Here is a 12440-nt window from a genome sequence, read left to right on the forward strand (position 1 = left end):
AAAGTCTGAAAATAAGATTGAAATTTTTAAAAACTCAAAGAATTCATAATAAACAAAAAAATGTATTCTTTGGATGAGTTTTTCCACCTTTGTTCACAAGAAAACTAAAAGTGTGGACGAATTGTGTTAGATAGTTAAGGTTGGAATACTGATGTATTTTTAATGTAAATAATTGACACTATTTATATGTGCCATTATTAAGCAACTATTTGTACCAAGTAATTCAAAATCCTGATAAAAATTAATAATGAAAACTATAAATCCCATGTGTCTAAACGACGTATATTGTTACTGGTCAATGCCACAGTCTATCTTCAGTTATTATTTAATGACACCTCTAATCTGTTAAAAATGTAACCGCTTAAATTTCTAAATTAAATTTTATGTTTTGTATAATTAAAAACTGGTTATTACCTAATCTATTTAATATTTTATAAAAAAATCTTGGTAACTGAAAAACCATCCAAGATACGGATTTGAACATAGTAATCATTTTTAAAGCTCATATTTTTATGAGTAAACTGGTACTTGTTGCACTGTTCTATCTCAAATGGTTCTCGAGTTATACAAAGATACTCAACCCCCTTCAGATCCTGGTATATATACAGTATATATAATAGTAATACAGTATATGAAATACTGTAAATAGAAATATGCAAAAGAAGGTTGTACAATGTAAGTAGGTACCTGTAATGTTCGTACTCACTGAAATATTTCTTAACACTACTTAAAGCACTTGTAAGACCGGGGTAAAATAAGAAGGCGCATTGTAATGAACTGAATACCGCCGGTTGACATTAAGGAGTGATGGAGCGTTACATAGTGAAGCCGGTGTATGTAGCGGGCAACTGAGGCCGAGGAGAAGCATCATATGGGACAGGTGGGGAATAGGACGCTATCTGTGATTGGTTTATGTTCAACCAACGGTATTAATTTATTCAAGTGAACATCACTGTTACCAATACAAATATTAAATGTGTAAATCAATATGCATGTACCTATAATATTTTATCACTTATCAGTTTATTTTTTATTTACTCTCTTGATCATATTTTCTTTTTTCTTTTGTGTTTACGATTCAACAAGGGCAAAAAACATTTGAAGAATATTGCAGCCATCTTTATCTTTGGATAATTTATTTGGTTTTCATGAACCAAATAGTACCAACTTACTGCTGTACCAATACAGGTTTTTTTTTTAATTTGTTTTTCAGAATTTATGAAGCTCAAGATAAGCATATTGCATTTAACAATGTGCATAGCCTGTTGTCATACATGAATAAGGACTTTCCTCATCTCATGAAAGTAGAACTGAAAGAGTACCTAAAATCAAAGGGCTTCAGTGATCACTTTATTGATGAATTTATATACGTTGCTATCAATGTTAATTACAACCAGAATACCAACATTCCTGTGTTTGTAGGTAAGTGATCTATATAAATATCATAGATTTGTCTGTAAATTTTGCAGAATCATGGAGTTTTTGGTTATTTTTAAGTTTTATAGCTAAATAGCAAAACCATGTCTTATCTCCTCAATTCTTTCTTTCTCATTGTGTCTGTGACGCCAACATGCCAATTTTTACACTGCCCACTCCGGTAAAACCAGAGCACTGACCAAGATAACATTCTTTATTCTGTATTCACTGGATTAGTGAGAATGTCTCAAGCTATAAAAACATGGCCTAACCTAATCAGAAAATTAAATAAAAAGTGTTAAAAAATCCAGTTTTGTGCGATATTGGTCACGTTTTCTCCTTGGGTGCTTTTTATGATGTGATCGCAACAGATGTTCACGGATGGCTACTGAAATAGCTTTTTTTAATGTATCAATCTTCGGCTTAGACTCAGCACTGTTGGTACCGAAATACCCATAACAACATTCCAACGTTGATTCTTGGAGCTGATACTTTTCCCGATCGGTGGCTAGAATCACTTTTAGGTACTGGCACATTACTATTAACAACTTAGTTATTGTTGGTATAACACCTATCCATATCTTACACTCATATTATATTTATTTGTTTTCCTACCATAAAGGGTTTGGTTTTTCAGGGAATGTGTAACTTTGAACTAAAGAGCTCAATAATTATCATGCATGTAATACAGTTTTTGTGTAAATATGTTCTGAAGTTTATAGTATGAAAATTTAAGCACATATTAAAAATACCTCTGCCGCAGCAAACCTGCAGACTCAGCGAATTACCATTTAGCTGGTTTAATTTTCAATTAAATCTATTTCAATAACATTAGGTTTAAAGAGTACCTAGGTTTGCTGCTACAGGGAGAGTAATAAAGTGTGTTTTTTGGTAAAACATCAAAAGCTTCGTATAAAATAAATTAGATTTGCCAAATTCGATCAAAATATATCCATAAACAAGCAAACTCCACCATTTACTTATTGTTTATAAGAATAACATGTGAATTTTAAATTTACAATTTTTAGAATTTTCTCCATAGTCAATAACCATACATAAACACTTCAAAATACTAAATAATTTGTTTTGTATGCTCTACGGTCTAGAGTCTACACAATAGTTTGGAAAGGAATTATAAACTTTTTTTAAGGTCGAAAATGAAGAAAACCCATTTTTACCCCATAAAACCCCCCATAAACCCACATTCCCATAGTCCGACCAGTTTGCTGGTTCGCAAACTCGTTTGAATGCATGTAGGTTTACAGGTTTAAAGTACCAAATTTCATCAAAAACGGATAATTTTTTCTCAAGTTATCGTGCTAATGGATATATATATATATATATATATATATAAGTTCCCTTATTTGTGAGCATTTCACAGAAAATACTAGAATACTGTTGTTAATGATTATGTTAATTGGTACACCTATGCAATGGTGAGGTGGTATTTAGCTACTCATAACCAGTGTGGAAAGTAGCCCTCAATTTTATTTCAGGGCTTTGCTTCAAAGATCTTTATAGATGCTGTTTCATTTCAAAATCATCAGATACCAACTATAGGTAACACCTTTATTACCTACTTAATATCTTGATGGTGTGGCCTCTGGATCGTCTGAATTAACGTATAGTGGTTTAAATTACATTGTTCTGTCCAAAACGACCCTATGTAGTTCGTAGTGACTACAGCTGTTTCGTGCTGCAGGAGCACATTTTCAGGTCAGGAGAATGTCAAGCAGTCATTAGATATTCCTCATGGTGGAGCTCTTCAAAAGTTTATAGTAAATAAATAAATATATAGACACAACATAAAAACACAAAAACACGAGACTGAACATTTAACACTGGTCGACCAGACGGTAAAGAAACACGTGATACGGCACCGGTTGAGGGCAAGTCGCGACTGTCACATGTCATCAGCGTTGACCCCCGCCCCTACTCCTATGATATCCTTATCTCATTCTTTTGTTGTCTTTCTATTATGAATTTGAATGGCAGTGTTGTAGATAATGTTAGACTCATATGATAATTTTTCGTTCAATATATGCTGTGGGTGTTCCTTTGACGCCTTGTAAATTTCATACTCTTCAACTGTATCCATGTATCGGCCTTTATTACAGAACTGTACTATTTCTAAATTATTGTGAATATCAGTGTAATTGTGGTTGTAGGAAATTAGGTGGTTTGTGTACGCTGATTTGGAATTTGTCTTAGGCTTGTGTTCCTTGAACCTGGTAGAAAAAGACCTTGAAGTCTGGCCAATGTAAAAATTGGGGCAGTCGTTACATTTAAATCTGCAAATTCCTGTTTTTTCCATTCTATTAGTTTCAGGTTGGCTCCTCTCTTTGACGATGGTTTATTGTTTATTGTTAGGTTTATTGTTAGTTTTAAATTATACAATAACGTCATTTTTAGCCAATTCATTTACTAGGGTGTGGTTCAGTACAACACCGTAGTTAGCGCTGACGTATCTTTTACTGCTGTCTTGTGGTCTGTTATTGTTTTTATTGCGTTGCCTATTAATCAATTTGTAGATCAAGGAATTATTGTAGCCATTTGCGACTGCTATATGTTTTACAATATTTACTATATCGTTGTAATCAGTGGGACTCAGTGGGATGGAAAGTAAGCGGTGGACGAAACTATTGTATGCGGCAGTTTTATGGTTATGTGGATGGTGTGATAACAAATGAATTGTCTGATCTGTGGTGGTTGGTTTTCTGTAGATTTTAAAATTTAATTGGTTATCGCTTCTGGTAATGGTGACTTCTAGGAAATTAATTGATTTTGTTTCTTCAATTTTAAGGGTGAACTGCAAGTTCTTGTGAAATCTATTCAGGTATGTATGGAGAAGGTTGATTTGCCTCTCACTACGGTTGAATAAGATGAGGGTGTCGTCCACGTACCTACTATAGTGGATTATTCTATTGAGATTTCGGTTGGAATCGGACCAAAGATGTTTGTTTTTGACATGGTTCAAGAATACTTCAGCGAGTATACTTGAAAGCGGTGAACCCATTGTTAGTCGCTCGTTCTGGATATAATACTTGTTCTCAAATTCGAAGTAGTTTTGCTTCAGGACGTTTTGGGTTAAGATAACCAGTTCTTGTTTTGCCTTTGTTGGTAGTGAAGAATGTTTGTCCAAATTGTTTTTAAGTAAAACCATTGTTTCATTAATTGGAACGTTAGTAAATAGATTGACGACATCAAAAGATGCTAGACTAGAATGTTTGTATCATTGTATCATATTGTATTGTAGAATATTGTATCATTTAAAAAAACTAACAATAAACTCTCAACCATCGTCAAAGAGAGGAGCCAACCTGAAACTAATAGAATGGATAAAAAAAGGACTTTACAGATTGAAATGTAACGACTGCCCCAATTTCTCTGCTTCACATTTTCATTCAGTTTTATTTTGCTTCAGTTTTACATTGGCCAAACTTCAAGATCTTTTTACGCCAGGTTCAAGGAACACAAGCCTAAGACAAATTCAAAGTCAGCGTACGCAAACCACCTAATTTCCTACAACCACAATTACACTGATATTCACAATAATTTAGAAATAGTACAGTTCTGTAATAAAGGCCGATACATGGATACAGTTGAAACATGGAATTTTCATGGAAACACATGGAAACATTTTAGCCTTTGCAGATGATTTAGTTTTGATGGCAAAAACCAAACAAGACTTAATAGACCTCACAAAATTACTAGTTTTAAACACAGGAAAAACAGGATTAAAAATAAATGACTCAAAGACTAACTATATGATAGTAGGGAGGACCCAAGAAGACCTTAGGGAAGATGATTTTCTGGAAGTTGGAAGCCACAGATTTAGAAGAGTAGATACATTTACATACCTGGGTACCGTAATATCAGGACAAAGCAAAGAAGATCTAGAAGTACAGAATAGACTAAATGCCGCAAACAAAAGTCTCTATGCCTGCAATAAATTAATGAACTCAAAATTATTATCCCACACAACAAAATTACGTCTGTATAAAACAATAATCCGACCAGTAATTTTATATGGCTCAGAGACTTGGATCCTGAACAAAAAAGAAGAAAGAAAAATAATAGTTTTTGAAAATAAAGTATTGAGGAAAATATTTGGCCCAACGCTAGAAAATGGAGAGTGGAGGAAGAGGCACAACCAGGAAGTAAGAGAAATGTACAAAAATGCAGACATCATCGGAGAAATAAGAAGTAGGAGACTAAAATGGGCAGGACACATACTAAGAAGAGATGAAGAGTCAAACCTGAAGAACATTCTGAGGGGAACACTAGAGGGACGAAGACCCAGGGGACGACCAAAGACTAAATGGTGGAACCAGGTGCAACAAGACATGAGGCGGCTGGGAATTGGAGAGTGGAGAGGAGGATGCTGAGGAAAGAGACAGATGGAGGCGCTGTGTTGCTGAGGCCAAGTACCGACTGGGGTACAAATGGCCAGGGCAGTAAGTAAGTAAGTAAGTAAGTACATGGATACAGTTGAAGAGTATGAAATTTACAAGGCGTCAAAGGAACGCCCACAGCATATATTGAACGAAAAATTATCATATGATTCTAACATTATCTACAACACTGCCATTCAAATTCATAATAGAAAGACAACAAAAGAATGAGATAAGGATATCATAGGAGTAGGGGCGGGGGTCAACGCTGATGACATGTGACAGTCGCGACTTGCCCTCAACCGGTGCCGTAACTTGTGTTTCGTTACCGTCTGGTCGACCAGTGTTAAATGTTCAGTCTCGTGTTTTTGTGTTTTTATGTTGTGTCTATTTATTTATTTATTTACTATAAACTTTTGAAGAACTCCACCATGAGGAATATCTAATGACTGCTTGACATTCTCCTGACCTGAAAATGTGCTCCTGCAGCACGAAACAGCTGTAGTCACTACGAACTACATAGTGTCGTTTTGGACAGAACAAGGTAATTTAAACCACTATACGCTACTTTATATTATATTACCTACCTATGTAACACGGCTGAGATGAACACTTGAATTAACTCACTTAAATCTAGGCATACAAACAAGCAGTTTTAACATCCACCTAGCAAAAATACAGCAACAACACTGTCATAGTGGAAGGAAAATTTTACGTGAAATGCGGTCGTGAGGAAGGGTTTGTCTGACCCAGGGATGGGAAGAAATTCATTCTAAAGTCAGTGGCAATGTCTCAGTCCAAATACCCCGCAGAAAATACCCTTTAAGTTTTGCCCAAACCATATCTATGGGATTGAAAAGGCAGTGATACGGCAGCTGTCTGATCACAGTGTGCCTCAGCTCAGCTGCTTTAGTGTCGATCATGTATTTCGGCTGAATTGGCTTGTGTGGTTTCACAACTTCATACCTACTGCTCCATCTTCCGTTGATCAGTGCTGTGAATAATGTCCATTTCTTACTACTTTACCGTTTCCCATTTTGTGGAGCTTGAAGTAGGGACTTGATCTGTAATCTATGAGTGGTAAGGAGTAAGAACATCATCCATTACGATGATACTGGACGTCCTGAAAGGTGGCTGGTAGTAGTACCCCGAAAAACCAACCTTCAAAAACCTCGCCATTCATTTCCTTGTAGTCACACGTCATAGACTTTGAAGAGGTGCATTTATTTAACGTTCATGTTCTCCTGTATGGCAAGCAATTAATCTTTTCCCCTTACCTAGTGGAGTTTACAAGGCGCCTTCAACACTGTCATCTGTACATCCTTTTTAAGAGTATAATAGAGGGCTAAGCCAGCCAGGTTAATGGGCTAAACATCGGGAGCAAACGTCAATAAAGCAAAGGAATATCGGCCCGCTAACCAACGATTTTCTTTTGGCGCTGTAAAATTAGTGGTAATTTTAATAGTTATGCAATAATAGCTGTATTTAGAAGAAGTTCAGTATTCCGGCATTGGTAAATTATCGAACCCCTTTATTTAGAAGAAGTTCAGTATTCCGGCATTGGCAAATTATCGAATGTGTGGGATTAGCCTCTTCTGTACAGCCTAATGTGAATCCTGTCCAAATTCACCTCGTCTTTACCTCCAATCATTTCTATCTTTGACCTATCATATCAAGCTTATCACATTTGATTGTTCTTTTTCTGCATCGTCTAAATTTCCTTTGTGGTTTTTACCACTTTTCTCACTCCAATGTCTATTTGTAACTTACCTCGGGTGTCTACCTTTCATACATTCACTACACAAGCTCTAACTATCAGTCTTATAGCTTTAACACAACAATGCAATGTTGTTTTCCTACAGTTACCTAACAATGTACATGTTCTCTCACTGATTTGAGAAAGCAAAGTGGCCAATTCGCTCATCAGTGAGACAATGTTAACATTGTCTCACTCTAATTACTTTGTCTCACTCCAGATTTTCAACGTGAAGGCCCGGAAATAGTGAGCGCGTAACATGCAGGCAACGTCGTATGCGCGCGAAATACGTTGGCAGCACTGGCTGTAGCTGTAAATCAGCTGGTCAGCTGTTGTACTGTTGTATTTGTCACTTCACATTAAATGTTATATTAAAAGTTCACTTCTGTGTAAAAATAGGTTATGTTTCTTCACCAATTTATTTGTTTTATGGTAACTGTAGGAAAAGTATAATGTGCAACTCGAGTTCAAAGTACAATTGCCTCACTCGAGAAACCATTGCTCACTCGCCTACGGCTCGTGAGTAAGGATTTCTCTCGAGTGAGTCAATTGCTCACTTTTCTCTCTAGTTGCACAAATAACTATTCTTCCAACTAATTCTTTATTTTATTGCTTACCTTACTCACCATACTTCTCCAGTTGGTACACAAATTTGTCAACACATGTCTCTTACAAACCATAGAGGGGTTTATTATCTTCATTATGGTTCATGTTTCTAAACCATCATGTTTCAACCAGCCCAATTATTGCTTTACACAGCTTAGTTTGAATACAGAATTGTATTGGTTAAGTGGATGTTCTAAAGCTGAAGATGGATGTAAGTAACCTACTGGCATATTTATATTGTCGGAACGAGTTTGAAGGTAACATAACCCGTGTTACTTTGTCTCTCTTGCAGGGTCCGTGTCTATGGCAGGAGCTGAAAGTGGAAGTCTCAGAAGTGTTGAGGGTGGAAACAAACGTGTACCAGAAACTCTCCTCGCTTTATCAGACGCTAAGCTTATTAAAGCCAGAGTGGAGTCCATCACTTTAAGGCCTGACTCTACGTTTGCTTTGGCTGTAGACAACGCTTCCCACATCTATGATTACGTCGTAGTTGCCTGCCCTCTAATAGAAAGTTCTGAAAAAAATTTAAAATTTGAAAGCTTTCCAGATCTAAACATCCCACATATCAAATACCAGCAGACAGTAGCCACTCTGGTCCATGGTGAATTGAACCATACATTTTTCCATGTTGGTTCCCCTGAAAAAATGCCCAATCAGATATTTTCAGTGAATAATGCATTATTTTACAATTCTATTAGTGCTCTTACTCCTGTGGTTTTTGACCCTAAATATGATAATAAGGTTTTCAAAGTCTTTTCAAAGAATGTTCTTACGGATGAACAACTTGATCTTTTATTTGCTACTCGCAATGGTTTTACATCTATCCCCTGGTTGGCATATCCTTTGTACGACACTCAAGACCGAAACTTATCATTTGTGCTTCACAATAATTTATTTTACACAAATCCCATAGAATGGGCTGCCAGTGCGATGGAAATGAGTGCTATATCTGGAGTAAATGCCGCGTTACATATCAGTGAAAGACTGAAAAGATGAGTTTTTAAAAGATTGAACTTTTGAACTTCACAGGGATTATTCATTATGATTTAACCTTGCATATTTTATAATGTTTTCTATTTATCTTTGATTTAAACACTCAGTCTATGGCGATGTTTCTTGGTCAGAAAGACAACACCTAAGACCAATGGGCCATTGATTAGAGCTTACTGTCCACTGCACAAACAACCCCAGTTAGGCCTACCTTGGCCTCCCAGACGTACACAATGACACGACAGAGTTGCAATTTGGTTTCTTAACTACAGGGCCAATGTTTCTGTAAAAAGTTTATTTACTGGATTGTAAAAATTGACACACTAATATGTAACAATTATTACATTAGTATTTAACAATGTAACAATTATTTTTATGGGTTGCCTAATTGCAGTACCGCGGTTACAAATGGGCCCCGGTGGGCCCGAGCCCAGGGGCGCAGGAGTTTTTGTTTTGTTGGGGGAGCAAGCAACAGACGCTATTTGGAAAATATCTCTGGAATAGCACGACAGTAGAATCCTCCTCACTTCTGTTCCCACTCATGACTCATCACTGCCATTGTTTGCATATTATCATTGACTTAATCCTTTGTCTTTATTTGTAAGCTATTAATTTTTATGTAATTTTTTCATTACTCATTTATGTCAGTTGCTTTAGTCAAATCTGTAGAAGAAACATATTATCAATTGGTTAGCAAATAAAGATTTCTAGCCGAGAACATTTAGGACGGATAAATTATTATCTTTTTAAATCAACTCACATTTCACGGTTTACTTAACAGTTTTAATTTGTCAAAATCTCAATTAACCTGATACCGGAAGATACTGCGGTGTTTTTGCTTATGATTTTATTTACGTTTGACAAATGCTATTTTACGTTGTAATTTAACAGCCTTTTTCTGTGAAATGAGCAAAAAACCAAGTGGCAGTGAGTTTAGAGAGAGGGGGGTAAAAAAATTTTGGACAGTAAGAAAGTTTTACAAAAAGTTCCTAAAATAAGTAGTTTTCACAGTCATTAAAATCAGTTAGACCTAATGATTATGTGTACAGAAAGTTATATAACCCTACAAATGAACTCTGAAGATATCATTAACGAGTTTGCCAAAAAATTTAGGGAAAACCAGTTTTTTTAAGGTGTTGACTGTTTAGAGTTTTTAAATGATTGCAATTAAATCTTAATAAGTTAAAACAATTTTTTAAATTGAAACTTTTGTACAACTAAGCCCATTTTACTTTTAAGATCCCATTTTTGGATATATAAGTGTGCATGTAAGTAAAAGTTAAACTTATTGACTTATTGTATATTTAAGTGATGGTTTACGTTTTGACTTTACAATGCGGGTAATTTTATCAACAATCAAAAGTAAACACGATGAGCCTTATCTTTGTCATATCGCAGAAGCGCATGCAACTTGTAAAATGCCTATTTTCATTTTATGATTCAAATCAATGTCAGCGTGGTTGGGTACTTATGGTCTTAGTGATTAAATTATTTACTGATTTATTTAGTGATTTTACTTATTTTACTAAGATAGTTTTAGAGATAGATTCATTGTTATGCTCACGTTGTCTGTGATATGTTTATTAATTTAAGTATTTTATACCAAAATAAACAATTGATTTAAATTAATCTCTAGTATTTTTCCCGTTTTTATCCGTTAACATACAATGTGTTTTTTTTCAAACACAAACTCAGAAAACATGTATAGAAGGTAATCTTTTACGGACAAAACAAGCTTATAATTTGGCAGCCCTGCTTCCATCACTTCATTACCGCTAGGGGTCTTAATCCCAGGATCGTGGCCGGGAATACATTGGAATCCTGGGATTAACATGATTACAAATCCAATAATTTTTATAAATTTGTTGTTGACTTGAGGATTTTTAGTTGGCATGAAATGTGAAGAACACATATGATAATGCAATCATAAAGTGACAATTGGTGGATAACTAATATTTTAATAGTAACATCGATGGCCTATATACAGTTTGCTATACATACAAAAGTTTTCAAACTAAAATTAATTGAATTACTAAGAGGTTTAGTTTATCGTTGTAATTTGTTCTAGACTAATGTATTAAATAATGATTTTATAGCCCCAAACTGAGTGCTTTGTTTCCCTCGCTGCTACATGAAGAGATGTTTCATAATCTGTAAAACCTTGTGGTGGACAGTCTTATATGAGAACTTCCCCGTAAGTACATCTTTGTCCAGGGCTACGCAGATGACGTAGTCCTCATGGTACAAGGAAAATTTACTAACATTGTGGCTGATGTCATGAATGTCAACCTACAACATATTAAAGCATGGTGTTTCAGAGAAGGACTCAACATTAATCCCTACAAGACAGCCGTAGTGTTTCACCAGGAAAAAGAACTTAGATTCTCTTTCCTGGCCTAAAATTAGCACTATTCAGCTGGGAGTGTCGAGTACAGTCAAGTATTTAGGATTAACACTTGACTCCAAGCTGATGTGAAACAACCACCTGAATAACACACTGCATAAGGCCAAATGGGTGCATGACGTCCAGGAGATTTTCAAGAACCACTTAAAGAATTAAACCCCATATAGCACTCTGTCTATATGAAGCTGTGGTATACCTCAAATTACTTATGGTTCCCTAGTCTGGTGGACAAAAGTGAATCAGGAATCAGGTAACTTTCCTAGCCAAATTGGAACGCCTCCAAAGGCTTGGTACGCTTCAAGCGACTGGTTCCTTTAGGAGCAGTCCATCAGCAACTCTAAAAGTCACTCTTGGGCTGCTACCTCTAGACATCTTCATTAAAGCTGAAGCCCTCAAGGCAGCTTACCGTTTAAAGGCTGCAAGTGTGTGGAGGAAAGGCTATCAGGGACAGGCCACTGTGCTATTGTCAAAAACTGTGGCTGCATGTCCTGTGCTTGATATCTGAAGACGTCCTGAACACAGAAGCAGTTTTCAACAAATGTATCACTGTTGATCTCGGCACAAGGGATGAATGGAAACATCAGAAAGGGTAGGCCTACCTCCCAGAAACGGAGAGCTTTGTCTGGTACATAGATGGCTCTCTCACTGATGGAAAACCAGGCTTCGTGGTATACAGTTGATAGCCCAGAACAGAATGTTTTGCCAGTCTGGGACAATACTGTACTATCTTTCTGTCAGAAATCTCTGGCATCTTGGCTTGTGCTAACCTAGAACTAACCAGTCCCTACCAAGACAAGAAGATAGTGATTTTGTCTGATTGTCAGGCGGCTATTAAAGCTCTTGGCTTAATTGACTCAAAGCTAGTTTGGGAGTG

At 36.0% G+C, this 12440-nt stretch overlaps 1 protein-coding gene across 2 annotated transcripts in view; it reads left to right on the forward strand.

Moving 5' to 3' along the window:
• Window positions 1–10787, forward strand: part of LOC128998704 (prenylcysteine oxidase 1-like) — a 30387-nt gene extending 19600 nt beyond the window's left edge. For both annotated transcript variants that reach the window (XM_054424952.1, XM_054424953.1), the window contains exons 5-6: window positions 1214–1422; window positions 8465–10787. In XM_054424952.1, the coding sequence (XP_054280927.1) occupies window positions 1214–1422; window positions 8465–9168 (913 nt within the window). In that variant the 3' untranslated portion in view covers window positions 9169–10787. The remainder of the gene's footprint in view (window positions 1–1213; window positions 1423–8464) is intronic.
• The last annotated feature ends 1653 nt before the right edge of the window (window positions 10788–12440 follow it).

This window comes from Macrosteles quadrilineatus, unplaced genomic scaffold (assembly GCF_028750875.1).
Source record: "Macrosteles quadrilineatus isolate MER2022 unplaced genomic scaffold, UCM_ALF_1.0 Scaffold_7__1_contigs__length_78375512, whole genome shotgun sequence".
In the NCBI taxonomy this organism is placed as follows: Eukaryota; Metazoa; Arthropoda; class Insecta; order Hemiptera; family Cicadellidae; genus Macrosteles; species Macrosteles quadrilineatus.